Below are 19,161 nucleotides of genomic sequence, written 5' to 3'. Positions count from 1 at the left end.
TGCTTGGCCAGTCCATCACCTTTACCCTCGGCTTCTTTAGCAAGGCAGTGGTCATCTTTGAGGTGTGTTTGGGGTCATTATGTTGGAATACAAACATAATAAAATAAAAGGTCTGGTGTCACCCCAACATCCCCTTCATCCCCAATACAATACATATATACAAAGGAATCACCCTGGGACTTTAAATGAGGTGAGTATGGTTAGCCAAGAAACATAGTAAATAACACACATAACACAACAGCAGTAGATGCAGGCCGATGAGTTATACAAACAGTATGAAAAGAGAACAATCCACACACATTGATAAATAAATCGTATATAAGAAAAAAACAGTATACAGGTATCAGAATTATATGCAGGCATCAGTAGTACTGACGCGTTTCGCGAGACCAAGCTCGCTCTTCAGGGGTAGATGCTTTAATATATCGGCAATAAAAGTAGTAAACTAAATAAATGTATGTTGCACAAACTTTGCAGAGAGGTGAGTGATCATAGGGGTCTGAATGTGGGACCCCATACTCACCAATGGGCTGGGCCACGTCAACAATCACTGACTCCACAGGTGGCAGCAGCAACAGACATCCAACATGGGAGCTGAGGGAGTGGAGTAACAGGCAACCCCAATAGGGGAACAACCAGGGAACCGACATGGCTTTGATGGGTGCGTGTGTCCCTAGAAGTCTCACATTGTCCATGATGAATGACTGCTAAAAAGTATTCAATTGGTATGCATATGAATATACGTAAACCAGCATGGGGTAAATGCTGGTATGGACTAGGGGGATTGAAGGTACAGTAAAGTATCCCGTTAAAAAATGTGAAAAGATATTGGCAAGTAGTGTAACAGTGCAATGTGGATGAAAATAATGTGAAGTATGAAGGACAAATATACTGGAGTGTGAGCTAGACTGCCCTGTGGCCCAGTCTCCGAAGGGAGGGGTTCATGCTCTGCTTCAATATGTCACAGTACATGTTGGCATTTAAACCCCTTTCACACTGTGAGATAATGGAGCAGCTGTTTGAGGGCGGATTGCAGGCGCTATTTTTAACGCTATAGCACCTGCAAAACGCCCACGGTGTGAAAGGGGTCTCATGGTTCCCTCAATGAACTGTAGCTCCCCAGTGCCAGCAGCACTCATGCAGCCCCAGACCCAGGACATTCCCACCACCATACTTGACAGTAGGCAAGACACACTTTTTTCTTTGTACTCCTCACCTAGTTGCTGCCACACATGCTTCAGACACCATCTGAACCAAATGCGTTTATCTTTGTCTCATCAGACCACAGGACATGGTTCCAGTAATCCATGTCCTTGGTCTGCTTGTCTTCAGCAAACTGCAGGCTTTCTTGTGCATCATCTATAGAAGAGGCTTCCTTCTGGGACGACAGCCATGCAGACCAATTTGATGCAGTGTGCAGCGTATGGCCTGAGCACTGACAGGCTGGCCCCCCACTCCTTCAACCTCTGCAGCAATGCTGGCAGCATTCATACGTCTATTTCCCTAAGACAACCTCCTGGATATGACGCTGAGCACATGCACTCAACTTCTTTGGTCAACCATGGCGAGGCCTGTTCGGAGTGGAAACTGTAATGTTAAACCCCTGTATGGTTTTGTCGACCATGCTGCAGCTCAGTTTCAGGGTCATGGCGATTTTCTTATAACCTAGGCCAATCTTTATGTGGAGCAACAATTCTTTTTTTTTTCAGATCCTCAGAGTTCTTTGCCATTTTGAACTTCCAGTGACCAGTATGAGAGAGTGAGAGCGATAACACCAAATTTAACACACCTGCTCCCCATTCGCACCTGAGTCCTTGTAACACTAAAGAGTCACATGACAACGGGGAGGAAAAATGGCTAATTGGGCCCAAATTGAACATTTTCGCTTAGAGTTGTACTCACTACTTTTGCTGCCAGCAGTTTAGACATTAAGGTGTGTGTGTTGAGTTATTTTGAGAGGACAGCAAACTTACACTGTTAAACAAGCTACACACTCACTACTTTACATTGTAGCAAAGTATAATTTCTTTAGTGTTATCACATATAAAAGATATAATGAAATAAGATAATAATAAAATATGCACTGTGCAGCATTTACAGGCCTTCTTAGACCACTGTCCATAGCGTAGTTTGTTCAAACCTTAATACCATAAATAACATATTCGATTTATTTTTACTCCAGGAGTATATAATGAGTTTAGAAATTCTAGAGAGATGCCTAAATACTGCATTACAATTTAAAGTGTTACTAGACCCAGTAACATGAAAATAGTTCATCCACCCCCCCTCCCCCCACAGTGCCCACAGCTTATAAATCTTCTTTTTACATTAAAATACTGCCACTATAATAGGAATTTTATAACAGCTTACCTGTAAAATCCTTTTCTTGGAGTACATCATGGGACACAATAGAGCCTTAAGTACCGTAATTGCTTAATTGGTTATAGGCCACCTTCAGGTGTTGACACTGGTAAACCCAATCAAGGAAGTTTACTCCCTATATAACCCATCCTCCTTCCAGGAGCACATCAGTTTTTGTAGCAAAGCAATATACTTAAATCCCAAAAAAGAGGGGAGGGACCTCTGTGTCCCATGATGTAATCCAAGAAAAGGATTTTACAGGTAAGCTGTTATACAAATCCTATTTTCTTTATCGTACATCTTGGGACACAGAGCCTTAAGTAATTACTTAATGGGACGTTCCATAGCAATGCTACTTGAGGGGAGGGAGACACAACCCGCAGGGTACCCCCAGACTTGAGGATCTATACTGCTGCCTGCAGCACACTGCGCCTGAAGGCGATATCCTCATACTTCCTTACATCCACCTGATAAAATTTTGTGAATGTATGCACTAAAGACCAAGTTGCGGCCTTACAGATCTGAGCCATGGAGGCCTGGTGACGGACTGCCCAAGAAGCACTAACTGACCTGGAAGAGTGCGCCTTAACTTGAAATGGGGGAATCTTGCCCCTTAAATCATAAGTTTGAATTATCACTTGTCGAATCCACTTAGCGACAGTGGCTTTTGACGCTGCCAGTCCTTTCTTAGGACCCTCTGGCAGAATAAATATGACATCAGTCTTACGAGTCTGAGCAGTTGCCTTTAAATAGATTTTCACTGCTTTCACCACATCAAGACAATGTAGTGACTTCTCTTCCCTGGAACATGGTTTTGTAAAAAACGATGGCAGGACAATATCTTGGTTCAGGTGGAAACCTGAGACCACTTTTGGTAAAAAAAAAAACCTGAACGAGGGCGTAACACCACTCTGTCCTCATGAAAAATCAAATATGGCTCTTTACAAGAAAGAGCAGCCAATTCCGAAACCCTCCTTGCTGAGGATATAGCAACCAAAAATACCAACTTCCTTGTGGGTTCAAGGGAGGTTCGACGGGCGGATTAAGCCACGTTACCCCTTGTATAAAACCCCGGACTAAAGAATGAGTAGCAAGTGGTCTTTGAAAAAAGACGGATAAAGCTGAGACTTGGCCTTTAATAGTACTCAAGGCCAATTTCATTTCTACCCCTAATTGTAGAAAGGCAAGAATTCTGCCTATGATATATCTCGGAGGGTGCCAACCCTTGGATTCACACCACGAAACATAAGCCCTCCAGACTCTAGAATATATAATTCTGGAAGCTGGCTTCCTTGCATTAATCAGGGTAGAGAAAACTGACCCGGAAAGCCCACATTTCTTCAGAATGTGGGTTTCAATAGCCAAGCCGTTAAATTTAGAGACCATAAAGAAGGATGGAGTATTGGTCCCTGAGAGAGCAGATCTGGCCGTAGTGGGAGGTACCATGGGCTCTCCACTGCCATCTTTATGATTTCTGCATACCATGACCTTCTGGGCCATGCTGGTGCCACCAGAATTACCGGCTTTCTTTCCAGCCTGATCCTGCAAAGAAGTCGTGGCAGCAACTGAATAGGGGGAATGCATAGATCAGTACTCACTGATCCCATAGGGGTCACCAACGCATCCGTTCTGCATGCCAATTGATCCCTTGTTCTGGCCACAAAGTTAACTAACTTCATGTTGAACCTGGACACTAGAAGATCTACGTCTGGAGTCCCCTATCTTTGGCAAAGAGCCCGAAATATGTCAGGGTGAAGAGACCATTCCCCTGGGAATAACTGCTGGCTTCTTAAGTAGTCCGCCTGCCAATTCTCTACTCCCAGAATGAAGACTGCCGAAAGGCACAGACATTCCTTTCTGCCCAAGTTAGAATATGATTCACCTCTCTCTGTACTGAGAGACTTTTGGTGGCCCCTTGGTGATTGATATAGGCCACAGCTGTGGCATTGTCGGATTGAATCCTGACAGGACAATCCCGTAACCTGAAAGTCCAGGCCTTTAGAGCCAAACGTTCTGCCCGAATCTCTAGGATATTGATGGGCAAGGTTCTTTCGGTTCTTGACCACTGTCCCTGGACAGTTGTCTTTTCTAGTACTGCTCCCCAGCCTGAAAGGCTGGCATCCGTCGTTACCACTTTCCAGATGACTGGTCTAAAGAAAATTCCTTTCAGCAGATTCTGGGTTAGTAACCACCAAGTGAGGCTTTGGGACACTCTTGGGGACAGCTGCATTGGCAAGTCTAAAGCTTGAATTGTTTTGTTCCAAGCAGACAGGGTACTGTTTTGCAACAGTCTTGAATGAAACTGGGCATAGGGAACTGCTCTGAATGAAGCCACCATGGTTCCTAGTAACCTCTTGCAAAGACGAATGGAGGGATCGCCATTTGACCTGACCATCTGCACCAGCTCTCTTATGGAGTCGATCTTTGCCTGAGGCAAGAACACCCTTTCCTGGGCTGTGTCTATGATCAGACCCAAGTACTCCAGCCTTTTTAGTGGTATTGAGGAAGATTTCTCTAGATTGAGAATCCAACCCAAACTTTTCAGATAGTTGGTTGTAGTGTGTACGCTTTGCTCCAAATGAGCCACCGACTGATCTATTAGCAATAGATCGTCTAGGTACGCTATGACTGTTATGCCCTGTGCCCTTAACCTGGCTAGAGGTGGGGCCAGCATTTTGAACACCCGGGGTGCTGTGGCTAGCGCGAAGGGCAGGGCTACAAACTGGAAATGCTGCTGTTCTAACGCGAACCGCAGAAACTTTTGAGGAGCGGGAAATATAGGGACATGCAGATATGCATCTCTGATGTCAATTGATGCCAGAAGTTCTCCTAGAAGGATAGAAACTACTAACGCAATCGTCTCCATGCAAAAGGAGTGGATCTTCAGGAACTGATTTAGATTGATTAGATCTAGAATGGGTCTGACGTCTCATTTGGTTTTGGTACCATGAAAAGATTTGAATAAAACCCCAGACCTTGCTCTTTTGTGGGGATCTGTATGATCACCCTTTGAGATATTAATTGGTCTAGTGCCTGAAACAGAGATTGGAGACGGTGGAAAGTCCTGAAATTCCAGCTTGTACCCCAGCGTTACCGTGGAGATGAGCCATCTGTCCTGAATTTCCTCTTTCCAGACTTCTGAAAACTGCAGAAGTCTTCCCCCCACCTTGGTAAACGGGGGTTGCCTCTTCATGATGAGGCTTTAGGATTCTGCTTTGCAGGTTTCCGACCCCAGGACTTCTTTTGACCCTGAGGTTTTCCTTTAGAGTCTGACGGTGGAGACCATCGCCACTGCCTAGAGGCGGAAGCCCCTGGAGCAGGGGAAAGGGCCCGTTTAAATGAAGGGCGTTTATACTTTCGACTGGCAAAAGAGTACTTTTCCCACTAGAAATTGTTTGGATATATTTATCCAAGTCTTCTCCAAATAATCACTCCCCATGAAAGGGGAACCCAGTTAGGAGGTTTTTACATGGTGCTTTAGCTGACCAATTTTTTTAACCACCGGATTCTAGGCATATGCACAAGCATAAGCGTAAGGCGGGACGCCTGGTGAATGGAATCTTTAATGGCATCTATGGCAAAGCATAATGCTTTTGGTAGTACAGCCAAATCCCAAGCTTGTTGTGCAGGAAGCTCTCTAAGGGCCTGTTTAAATTGGTTCTTTAGGGATTGGCATACTACTATTGCAGCGGCTGCAGGCTGAGTAATGGCACCTGGCAAGGAAAAGGCAGACTTTAGCAGGGATTCCAACTTTTTATCTGTTGGATCCTTAAGCATCTTGTCTACAGGACAAGTTAGGCTATTATTCACATTGGAAATCGCAGCGTCAATTGCTGGTACTTTCCATCTTTTGGAGAATTTCTCCTCCGGAGGATAGAGAATTGAAAATCTCTTAGGAGGGAGAAAATGCTTAAGGAACCCAAGGAAGAAGCCGAGACTCCGTTAGGGGTAGCATGAAAGTAGAACGAACCATCTCCGTAAGAGTTTGTATCAGCAATTTCTCAGATTGAGAGGCTGAAAAAGGTTCATCTACCGTTGTTTCCTCCTGATTGACTGAGGGTAACACCTCATCCTGTGCCCACTGTTCCCCTTGCAAAGGTTCTGAAGTGGGGGAAGCGGATCTAGCACGTTTCCTATCCATTTGAATGGAGGATGCGATTAAAGCCACTAATCTTTCTTCCAGACCCTGCAGGGAGGAGGAAAGGGCATCTTCAGTCACGTATACAGGGGCTGAGATGTGAGAAGCAGCTGCACCATCAATTTGTTCCAATGGCTCACCCTGGCTTGCCATAACTGCTAATTCAGGCGAGGATGACAGCGTGGAAATGCGACTCGAGATCCTAATGCCTGGGGGTGAAACCTTTAGTATCTTTTTGTTTTTTGTGGTGTCTTTTTTTTTGGCAGGCATAGTCCTAAGTACAAAAACAGAGGCACTATACAAATTTGCACTTAATTGCTGAAAATAGTCATGACTTTTAAAGCCGCTATAAAGTTCAGCCTAGTGCTGGGAAAAAAGTGTTGTTCTTTATTAGGAATGCCAGTTTTGCAACCCATACGTGTCCCACAGCTCCTGTGTCCCTGTGTTGCAGGCTGCTTGTCTCTTTCTCATCAGCCGAGGAGAGACTGTAAGGCTCGGTTCACACTGGGGCGACTTGTCAGGCGACCTAGTCGCCTGACAAGTCGCCTCCCGTTCTGTGCTATGGAACCGTTCTAATCGGAGCGACGCAAGTCGCTCCGACTTAGAAAAAGGTTCCTGTATTACTTTGGGGGCGACTTGGGGCGACTTGCATAGACTTCTATGCAGAAGTCGTCTCGCAAGTCGCCCCGGCAGTCGTTTGCAGGTCGCCTCGCTGAGGCGACCTGCAAGTCGTGCCGCCCATGTGTGAACCGAGCCTCACAGCTGTGGTATTTATCTGTTTTTAGCCTGCCGTGCGTCCTCGTGGATGTTCACGGCACTGCGTTTAGGCCTCGCCCCCTCCAAGAAAAAATTCCGCCCCTTTTTCTATTCAAAATGTTCCCGCGCCTGTGCGTAGCGTTTTTCGGATTCCAGACCCATCCAGCAGTAGGCACAGACATAGTAAAAAACAGCTACAGTAGAACATTTAGCGGTATTAGTGGGACCTAACTCCACCCCACCCCCCGCGGTAGGGGGGGTAATGTAAGGGGGGTACAGCGCTGCTGTCCCCCTAACCCTCTGGTCCCATCGGGGGGGGGGGGACATTTTTGCAGATTTCTTTTACTTTGCAAAGTCTCCCTCCACACGCTGTTGCAACCAAACACGGACTGAGCTTACAGTAAAGACAACAGGGTAAGGTATGTGCATAGACTCCCTCTAGTGGAGAATTAAGGCATGACAACATTTTTAATGGAAGAATGCACATAATGTTTTTAATACCCAAGTTTCTTCCCTTACCTTATCCTCGACGCAGGATTTGCTGAATTAGCAGACAGTCCAACCCTCACTCCTCACGGCAGGCTGCGTTTAGCAAACCTTCAAGGACCGGGTCCCTAAAACGGGGTTCCAACTGCCTTGGACCTGTAAAAAGCACCCCATCAGGAAGTTCAGGTAATGTAACAAGCCCTAAGCCCTGGGTTCCTGGGGTCCACCCCTAAAAAGAGAGGCGTTACAGGCAAAACCTGGTGCTTCGGATACGAGACCCCAGGTAACATCCTTTTAGGCCTTAATGGCACTTTGGATGGATCTGGTCTATGGAGGCTATTTAAATCCAGCATGGATCCCTCCTGGAAGGAGTAGGAATTATATAGGGAGTAAACTTCCTTGATTGGGTTTACCAGTGTCAACACCTGAAGGTGGCCTATAACCCATTAAGTAATTAAGGCTCTGTGTCCCATGATGTACGATAAAGAAATACCTTTTTGGATGATCTGTATACCACGGTTACATGATAAACTGCACATTTTCTTCAGAGCTGAGAGTTCAGGAAGGAGGAGATTTTCACTGCAGCCTGTATACACGCCCACATCTGTGATGTCAATATCATGTGACCTGGCTAGCTTTGAGAACAAGAAACTGTTCTCAATCGCCAGCATAAAAGACACAACTGAGCATGTGCAGGTTGGCTACTCTGCCTGTGTTAGCTGGCCTGCCCCAGATAGACAGTGCAGGAGGAGGGGGGATCTATGCATACAGGATAAAACTGCCTTTTTACACAATGCAGAGAATTAACCCCTTAAGTTCCACAGTGAGTATAACAAGCATGCTATGCTGCATATACAGACTGATTTTACTGTTGTGGGTTTAGTAACCCTTTAACTAAACCCATTAGATTTTAGTCAACCAAAATGTAGGATATATTAAACTAATAAAATGTACTGCAGATTTTAGTTGGCTAAATATGACTAAAAACAATCGCAGATGACTAAAACTAAAATGGCATTTTAATCAAAAGACTGTGCCTAAATTTGACACCAAAATTAACACTGGTGCATGGCACCCTGTGTTCATTAATAACAGACAACATAGTAAACATCAGTGCACTGCAATAAAATGTTTGCATTATTTTATCTCAACACAATTCACACATGGCATTGGGCATTACCTCAGCGCATAGGTAAGGCCAACCTCCAGATTTTCAGCATAAATTGCTTATTTACAGTGTACCTTTTGGTTTTTACCATTTCGCAAAAAAGGCACAATTTAAAATGTATAAATATTTGTGAATTATGAACTACAGTTTTCAAATTTAAAGTTTTATCATTTAGGTTTAGTAGGAATTTAGTAGAAATTATGTAAGTTATGTTGTGTTTTGTCTGTGCTAGTAATAATAATTTTAGTGTTTTAATATTGAAATTATTGTTTTGATAAAAACCTGTTTTGGGACCTCCTAAATTAGAATAAATAAAAAAAAAAAAAAAAAAAAGATAGTGTTCCTATCGGTCCTGTGCTTTCAGAAAATGTATTATTATTTATTTTTTGATAAAATGAAAAACTCCTGAAAGCTGTAAGTGAATAATGATAACAGTAAAACATTGCAAATACAATCCAGCCACCTAAGGTTAAAAGTATAATGCAGGGCCTGGCAGTTAAAGGGTAAAAGCTCCAGGCAAGCATGCGAGTACAGCTCCATGCACACTAGCCTAAAAAAGACGTCTGTAGCAGCAGCTTTTAAAGTGGAAGTAAACCCTTCTATCGTTTTCAGCCAAGCAAGCTGCCATCTTGGCCTCTGTTTACTCTGCAACTGCCATGATGCTGCACATGTGATCAGTTATGACACTAGCCATTGGATGGTTTGACAGTCTGGTTGAGAGCACAACCAATAGGAGGGTTAAATTCCCGGCACCTGCTGGAAATGTAACTTATTTGAAACAGTTAAATGGATGGGTTTAGTTCTACTTTTTTAAGCTTTTTTTTTTTCTGCCATTAGAAACAAATAGTGTTATCTTATGTGTCGCACACAATTTTAGTCTAGAGACGTTTTTCAAGCTTCAGCATTTAAGAGCAGCAAAAAACTAAAAAGCCAGCATTCTTTTGTTTAGCTGTCAGTGGGGCATCCTGCTGATAGCTGATGAGTCATCAGTTGTTAAGGACACGGTGACTGCCCACTACCTAACAACCCGCTAGAGAATGCTAAATGGCGGCACAAAAAGTGCTAAGCGGCAGAACAAAAACATTAAATATGAGTGTTTTTGTTCTGGCTGTTTTCTGCCATTATTTACAGCTGCTAGTGTGCATGGAGCCTGGACTGAGCATATCTGCCAAATAATTTGTTATTCTGTCCAGCCAGCCCTGATGTTTACACAACCCTGATAGAGTGCCAGGTTGGTAAGCTGACTCTCTGCTGTAGCCCCAGCCTCTGATTGGACAGAGATGAATCGGCAGCATATTTATCCGCTCATCTTTCAGATCACTCTGCTCTCTCCTCCTGTCAGAATGTTCTTTATGAGCTCATGTGTATGCAGCAGTGCCTGGCTGGCCTTTGGTCCCTCTCACACCTAATGAGTTCAGTAGTACAGGGGATTCTAGGAAGTCCAAGTCAAATTTAGGTATATCTCTGCAGTTAATTTTTAGGTGTAATCTCTTTTTCTATATTAGAATATAAAGACCCAAAAAGTTTCTCCTGGGAGGTTTATTTGGAGAAGACAGGTGCTCAAGCAGCCCCATCAAGAGCCTTTAAAGTGGTAAGTGTGCACTCTCGAATCCCAGGTTGCTTCACCAATGTGCTGTATCTTTAAAACGTTTCTAAACTCCAAAACCAAAATGTCATATATTGCAGCTAACTTGTTCTTAAATAAGGTGGCTGTATTATTCTTTTTTTCCCTTTTATACATACAGTGGATTCGATTACCTGGTATCTATAAAGGTAGCCATGATTGTAGCTGTACTCATAGGTGTGCACAGCCTATTGCATTAGGGTGTGCACCCCAAAAATCAAACACGTGTGTGTGTGTGTGTGTGTGTGTGTGTGCATGTGTATATATACTGACAGCGTCAGTAGAGCAATAGATGGTGTCAGTAGTTTTTACTTTTATTATTTTATTTTTTATTATTTTTACAATTTTATTTTCTAATTATTATTATTTTATTTTTTTTTACAATTTTTTTTTTTTTTTTTTTTTTAGGAGCCTCGTTAGGGGGCATGGTAAAATATCACCACCCAGGGCGCACCCTGTGCGCACGCCTATGGCTGTACTTAACACATGACTTTCTCTTTGTCATTTTAAAAATGTTAAAATCAGTTACCACATCTAAGGACTGATAGCTGCAATATAATACATTTTTGTTCTTCATTTCAGATATCCTTATTCTGTAGAATACTGTCCCCTGGTATTGGCACCCATACTGAGGGAATGTTTATATACACACTTTAAAGTGAACTGCTAACCATCCAAGGGTGTATCAACTTTTGTACAGTCCCCTCGGATAAGCAGTAAATATGCAGCATATAATCATGACACACAGTTCTCCCATAGTAAGTACTCACACTTTGTTAGTATCCATGAGCTGCTGCTATGTCTCCAGAGGCCATGCTGAACCTGTTGCCACATCCTGCCTATATAAAAATAGGCCCTACTGAGCGAGCCTGCGCCCTCCGGTGGCTGGAGGAGAAAGTGCAGACGACATGACTAAAAAGTACATATAATGATTGAACAGCACACACACTGCCCCCAGTGGTCACCGGGAGAACAGACTGATCTCTCTCTCTCTCTCTCTCTCTCTCTCTCTCTCTCTCTCTCTCTCTCTCTCTCTCTCTCTCTCTCTCTCTCTCTCTCTCTCTCTCTCTCTCTCTCTCTCTCTCTCTCTCTCCCTCTCTCCCTCTCTCCCTCTCCCTCTCCCTCTCCCTCTCCCTCTTCCATTCCTGCTGCAGGAGTCCAATCTTCAACCATCACTTCGAGCTTTGCCATAAAAGATCTTCAGAGACTGGGTCCCCCTAAAAGTACATATAATGATTGAACAGCACACACACTGCCCCCAGTGGTCACCGGGAGAACAGACTGATATCTCTCTCTCTCTCTCTCTCTCTCTCTCTCTCTCCTTACCAGACTGATCTCTCTCTCTCTCTCTCTCTCTCTCTCTCCTTACCATTCCTGCTGCAGGAGTCCAATCTTCAACCATCACTTCGAGCTTTGCCATAAAAGATCTTCAGAGACTGGGTCCCCCTTAATGTGGGACTCCCCTGGACCTGTATAGCACCCTGCAGGAAAGCACCTTGGTCAGAACAAACACTACACAGGGTCCAGCACCATAAGGCTGCATTACAGGCAAAAAAGGCTCCCATAGTGAAGTTCGTCATGATTTTATTAAAAATTGTTTTAAAAAAATTCCATTGCAATGTAAACGCAAACATACAATGCAGGAAGCAGGGACGCTGTGTGCTCCACTGGCTGTATAGCTGCTTGGATTACTTTACATTAAAAAACATTGCCAGCTCTAAAAAAAACTCTACAAAAAGATACCGGGGTGATGACTGCGGGTACAGCTGTGACCCCAGTATAATCACTTAAACACTAGGACGTATACTCAACTTTCAACTTTGACAGATTGCTTCACATCTCATCAAATGCACTTTGGTATGATGCAGAATGTATAGTTGACTTAGACTGTGAGCTGCCTACTCCCTAAAGCAGCAAAGCAATCCCAAACCATAACATTTCCATGGCCATGCTAAACAGTTATGGGTTTCTGCCCCTGAAATACTGTCTTCAGTTTGCAGCAAATGCCTGCCATTTAAATGTGACCAAACAACTCTTTCTTTTGTTTGATCAGTCTTTAGTACATTGTTCCGTAAGGCCTGGTCTTTGTCAGTGGATATAAAAAGTCTACACACCCCTGTTAAAATGACAGGTTTCTGTGATGTAAAAAAATGAGACAATAAATCATTTCAGAACTTTTCCCCCCTTTATGTGACCTATAAACTGTAGAACTTAGTTGAACAACAAACTGAAATCTTTTAGGTGGAGGGAATAAAAACTAAAATAATATGGTTGCATAAGTGTGCACACCCTTAAACTAATACTTTGTTGAAGCACTTTTTGATTGTATTACAGCACTCAGTCTTTTTGGGTATGAATCTATCAGCATGGCCCATCTTGACTTGGCAATATTTGCCCACTCTTCTTTGCAAAAACACTCCAAATCTGTCAGATTGCGAGGGCATCTCCTGTGCACAGCCCTCTTGAGATCACCCCACAGATTTTCAATTGGATTCAGGTCTGGGCTCTGGCTGGGCCATTCCAAAACTTTAATCTTCTGGTGAAGTCATTCCTTTGTTGATTTGGATGTATGCTTTGGGTCGTTGTCATGCTGAAAGATGAAGTTCCTCTTCATGTTCAGCTTTCTAGCAGAAGCCTGAAGGTTTTGTGCCAATATTGACTGGTATTTGGAACTGTTCATAATTCCCTCTACCTTGACTAAGGCCCCTGTTCCAGCTGAAGAAAAACAACCCAAAAGCATGATGCTGCCACCACCATGCTTCACTGTGGGTATGGTGTTCTTTTGGTGATGTGCAGTGTTGTTTTTGCACCAAACATATCTTTTGGAATTCTGGCCAAAAATGTTAACCTTGGTTTCATCAAACCATAACACATTTTCCCACATGGTTTTGGGAGACTTCAAATATGTTTTTGCAAAATTTAGCTGGCCTTGGATGTTTTTCTTTGTAAGAAAAGGCTTCTGTCTTGCCACTCTACCCCATAGCCCAGACATATGAAGAATACGGGAGATTGTTGGCCACACGGCCAGTACTTGCCAGATATTCCTTCAGCTCCTTTAATTTTGCTGTAGGCCTCCTGGCAGCCTCCCTGACCAGTTTTCTGCTCATCTTTTCATAAATTTTGGAGGGACGTCCAGTTCTTGTTTATGTCACTGTTTTGCCAAATTTTCTCCACTTGATGATGACTGTCTTCACTGTGTTCCATGATATATCTAATGCCTTGGAAATTCTTTTGTACCCTTCTCCTGACTGATACCTTTTAACAATGAGATCCCTCTGATGCTTTGGAAGCTTTCTGCGGACTATGACTTTTGCTGTAGGATGTGACTAAGAAAGTCAGGAAAGACCTGCTAGAACAGCTGAACTTTATTTGGGGTTAATCAGAGGCACTTTAAATGACAGCAGGTGTGTACTGACTGCACTTATGCAACCACATTATTTTATTTTTTTATTTTTACTTACCCCCCTAAAAGATTTCAGTTTGTTTTTCAATTGAGTTGTACAGTTTATAGGTCACATTAAAGGTGGAAAAAGTTCTGAAATTATTTATCTTTGTCTAATTTTTTTACATCACAGAAACTTGACATTTCAACAGGGGTGTGTAGACTTTTTATAGCCACTGTATATGTTCAGTGGCAAATTGTGATTTTGCTCCTATGTTCTCTTTGGACAGGAAAGGCATTTCCTTATGCGGGTTGAATTGGTGTAATCGTTTCTGATTTGTAGATGCATGCACTTTGACCCAAAATGTTGCAAAAAATACCGGAATACCTTGTGATGAAATTTTGGGATTCTTGTAGAATTTTATTAGCTTTAAACTGTCTCCTTTTTTTAAATTTGCTTAGCTGACCAGTTCTTGACAAACAAGCAGTTGTTTTTAATCTATACCACTTGCAGATTTTCTTTCTTAACCACTTAGGGCCGCCCTGCTGCAGTAGATATATGCGGTATATGTAGAATAGTTAAATTTTAGTGGGGAAATTGGAGAAATCACCATATCCCTAATACGGCATAAGAATAGCAAACGAAAATTCTTGATGTGTAGCTTTTTATCAGAAAACTCTTACATATTTCTCTTCTGTTTATGACGTTTTCAGCGACCTGCACATGGCTTCCAACCACAAATGAAACTTGAAGCTGTAGATAAAAGGAATCCTATGTTAATTCGGGTCTGCACTATTGTTCAGAGAGAGGAAAACCGTATTCAGGTAACTGCCTTTAAAACTGATAGGACAAAATAGTTAAATGTTTTGAAATGGTGGAAATGCCTTTTAGAGGATAACCTGAAATACATAATTTGTTTCAGCTACATTTCGATGGCTGGAGCTCATTCTATGACTATTGGGTAGATGCAGACAGTCCAGATATTCATCCAGTAGGTTGGTGTGCAAAGACTAGCCACCCTCTTCAGTTACCGCCAGGTAAGACAAAATGGTTGATCAGAATAGCATGTTATATAGCCCTTTTCCTACTCTATTTTAAAAGAAATGACTAGATATAGTGTAATGTGATAAAGGGATTAACTCTCATTTATGGATAGTAAATATTTTTTTCAGGTGTTGGAGACACGGCTGCAATTCCTGGACAGGGCTGTCCTATCCCTGGTTGTAAAGGGATCGGACATGTGCGGGGACCACGATATGGCACACATTATACGCAAGTAGCTTTTTGTTTAAGTTAATAATTATTTCCCCGCATGTGTATTTATATAATAATCTTTTATTTTTACCTTTGTTTAGTGCTGTCGGATGTCCATACTCAGAGGTGAACCTGAACAGAGAAAGTCTCTTGCAGGACCGTCTTAGTGGGGAGAAGCCACTGCCAGCATACAGCCCATTGAAACCCCGAAGGCCAGGCACACCCAACCCAACACCTGACCCTCATCCGGATTCTCCCCAGTCCAGGTAGTAAAGGCTTTATCTTACTGGACCTCCTCTATTTCAGTAGGTTTTGTCTTACAATTAAGCACTGATTCTTTTCAGAAAGTCTCCAACTCCTACAGAGGAGCAATTTGGTAAAGGAAGCATGTGGGAAATGGCAGAGTGGCTGGAGGATGAAGCAGAAATAAAACCACAAATTAAAAAGTAAGTTTATTTGATTTTTCATGATTTGGGGACATAAAATATCTCTATTACTAGATAAGCACAAAACGGCTCATGAATATGCATTTTGTAACCTTTTTTGAGCAAATCACTTAACTGATGAACACAAAGCTGTGCTGAGGAAAATGTGTAGGTCTACTGTTTCCTTTTTATCCAGGAAAAAAATCTTATGTGCATCCTTTCGATCCTTATATCACTTGGCTCACTTTACAGGGAGGTCAAGTCCTTAAACTAGGACTCTTAAAGTAGAACTATAGTCAAAAAATTTTTTCTTCATTTTGAATAGAGCAAGGAAGAGTTTTAACCCCCGTCGGATTTTTTTTCGTCATCTGCGGCCCATTGCTGAGAGTTCGCTTCACTTCCTGTCGCATAGCCAAGCAGGAAGTGAGAGGAAATCCCTGCAAATTAAGGGAATTCCTTGGGGACCCCCAGGTCACCTGAACTAGTGTCCCCATTGGAAGATTTCCCCTCTATTACTTTTCTGGGGGTAACCCAAAATTTGGAATTTTAACCGGGACACACAGCAATAAAAACTGGCAAGTGTTCTAATCCCTCTGTCCTCCCATCTAAAACTTAAAAAAAGTTTTGCTTTACTTTACTTTACTTTACTTTACTTTAGGTTGGATTTTCTATCATTTTCTCTGTCATCCATTGAGGGAGGATTGATGATTGTAAGCAATATAGGCATATAGTGCCATCTACTGAAGAAATAGACACTAGGCACAGAGAAATGTGCCTAGTGTCCCCTCCCACCTGCTTACTGTTGCTTAGTGTCCTCAGGGGAGTGGATTTTTTTTCTTAAACGCTGCTGTTTTCTGCTCATTGGGAAGATTTTCTGCTACCAACAAGCAGGTTCAGATTTAGGCCAGATATTGACATCCTGGAATTCTCCTCAGTCATATCATATGCTGCATTTAACCTTCCTATAACCAGGAGGTCATAATATGTGGTGAGCATGATGCCGCAAGGTGGCGGCATATGTGGTGATTTTCATTGGAGAAGAAATTTCTACGCCGCAGTTAATTATGTTGATTATTACAACATTTCTGCTTTATATGGGCTATTTTCTGTTTTATATACAGGTTTCAATATTGCACTATTTGTACATTATGGACATTTAATATATAAAAGAAGAAAGTAGAAAAACTCACATTTGTTGCGCTGGGATCATATACAAACAATAAAATGATAGGTATAAAAGCAGCTAACACAGTATGCAAGGATAGCACAAATCTGTATATAATGGGTGGTATAGCGCTGATAATACCAATAGTCCAACATGAACCATATGTGTACTACATAACGTGTAAATAAACTTAGTCCATATTCCCAAAGTCTTGAGGTATCAACTTGTGAAGGGTGATGGTGGCGGTTTCTTCATAAGTTGATACCTCTAGACACATCCTTTGGGAACATGGACTTTTAAATTAAGTTTATTTACAAGTTATGTAGTACACATATGGTTCATGTTGGACTTTGCTATTGGTTTTATCAGCGCTACACATCCCATTATATAATATATGAAAGAGCTGCTTGCTTTTGGTTTATTTTGAACACCTTGTATGGTTGCATTGTGATAGCAGGGGAAGCTGGTATCCTTCTGTGTTTTTTTATTGAATTAGAGGTAAACGGAGGGTCCGATTGGGTTGGACCGATCATGTGAAAGGGGCCTAAGGCTGCTTTCACACTGATATGCTGCGGTTTACCCACACAGCAGGTGCAGCACAGTGCACCTGTGGCTTTTCTCTGGGTTAGCTGCACTTTGCCATAGACTTCTATTATATCCTGCAGGTGTAGGGTACGCTTTCTGAAAGCGCACCAAACACACAGGTAATAACAGAAGTCTATGGCTCTGCAGGTAACCCTGCACCTGCGGATCAGTTTGAAAGCAGCTTAGTAACCACTGCAGAACAGACATGCCCATATATACACTGATTTTAGTAATAAACTGACCTTTAATAACAGTCTCCATTCCAGTATCGCCAGCTATTGCTGTCCTAAACAGAGTGCATTTGGTATCACTCTGCCTGTGACAGGAGGCGGCGCTATACAGGAAGCATCAGCTTATGTGGCTCTGCTCCGCTCATGCTTCCTCTATCGCTGACCTCATTCACAACCCTAAAGCTCTGGGATGGCGGGTTGGTAACCCGCGATCTGGGCTTGCCAACCAGTCATCCAAGATCGGGCCTCTGGTTGGGCAAACCTGCTCTAGACCGTAGTTATCTGTTCCACTTAGAATGCTAGATTATGCTGTTCTTCAATAATTTTTACAGGACTCCCAGTTCTGCCACAGCCTCATAGGAAAGGTTAGGCAAGCCTGCAAACAGAGGCTGATAAATTCCTGCAGCGTCCTATTGCTTGCTAAGTGCTCTGGGTACAGCGTCTGGCCTCCTGTACTCTGGATTTCTTGCAGTTTTGGGTGCAGTGTGTGGAAATCTGTGTTGCAGATTTCACTGATGACCTGCTATAGACTGTTTTTACTAGCCACATGCTGTTATGTGTAGGGGCCTGCTCTTGAGTCAGTGCCTGGTATACTGCTTCCGCAAATTGAATAACATCTTGACAAATAATTGCTTGTCCCTAAGTGCTTATTGGCATTTATTTACCACTAGCGCAGGATTTTATTTAACACAATAAGCAATTGGTTTGCCCATTCTGTAGTGGACCTATTTTTGTCTTTTTGGTCTTGACCATTCCCATCTGGGATGCTTCTTCTTTCATGGTCCCTACTGACCAGAAATTGAAAGTAATTTCCTGATCAAGCTATGCCTTTTGTGAGCTCTGCCTTTAAAATCAAGCTTGCCTTATTCTTTTCACAAACATTGGCTATTGGTCAAATCTTTAAGTAGACAGAAGAAGTTGCAAAAAGGTCGAACTATAGGTGGGCCCACATCCCATTGGAATGGATGAGTGGAAAAGATTTTCCCCCTTGCGGGAATTTAATGGCCCTAGTGATTGAAAATAATCAATAACCGTGTGTACGCAACACAGTATAAGAAGAGTATTTAGAAAAATATAATTATATTTATGCATATATATATAAAAAAAGAAGTAGATGTATACAGTGGGGCAAAAAAGTATTTAGTCATCCACCAATTGTACAAGTTCTCCCACTTAAAACGATGAGAAAGGCCTGTAATTGTCATCATAGGTATACCTCAACTATGAGAGACAAAATGTGGAAACAAATCCAGACAATCACATTGTCTGAATTTTGAAAGAATTTATTTGCAAATTTTGGTGGAAAATAAATAAGTATTTGGTCACCTACAAACAAGCAAGATTTCTGGCTCTCCCAGACCTGTATCTTCTTCTTTAAGAGGCTCCTCTGTCCTCCACATTACCTGTATTAATGGCACCTGTTCAAACAAGTTCAAACTTGTTATCAGTATAAAAGACACCTGTCCACAACCCACAACCTCAAACAGTCACACTCCAAACTCCACTATGGTGAAGAGCTGTCGAAGGACACCAGAAACAAAATTGTAGACCTGCACCAGGCTGGGAAAACTGAATCTGCAATAGGC

At 42.5% G+C, this 19,161-nt stretch overlaps 1 protein-coding gene across 3 annotated transcripts in view; it reads left to right on the top strand.

Annotated features, from left to right (window-relative positions):
• Positions 1 to 19,161, top strand: part of LOC141128324 (lethal(3)malignant brain tumor-like protein 3) — a 116,058-nt gene that overhangs the window by 58,765 nt on the left and 38,132 nt on the right. For all 3 annotated transcript variants that reach the window (XM_073615557.1, XM_073615559.1, XM_073615558.1), the window contains exons 13-18: positions 10,415 to 10,500; positions 14,630 to 14,740; positions 14,839 to 14,953; positions 15,089 to 15,188; positions 15,272 to 15,436; positions 15,515 to 15,616. In XM_073615557.1, coding sequence (XP_073471658.1) covers positions 10,415 to 10,500; positions 14,630 to 14,740; positions 14,839 to 14,953; positions 15,089 to 15,188; positions 15,272 to 15,436; positions 15,515 to 15,616 — 679 coding nt within the window. The remainder of the gene's footprint in view (positions 1 to 10,414; positions 10,501 to 14,629; positions 14,741 to 14,838; positions 14,954 to 15,088; positions 15,189 to 15,271; positions 15,437 to 15,514; positions 15,617 to 19,161) is intronic.

The sequence above is a fragment of the Aquarana catesbeiana genome, linkage group LG02 (genome assembly GCF_042186555.1).
Source record: "Aquarana catesbeiana isolate 2022-GZ linkage group LG02, ASM4218655v1, whole genome shotgun sequence".
Lineage (NCBI taxonomy): Eukaryota > Metazoa > Chordata > Amphibia > Anura > Ranidae > Aquarana > Aquarana catesbeiana.
Note: the sequence above shows the minus strand (reverse complement) of the source record. Positions and strands in the feature narration are given on the sequence as shown.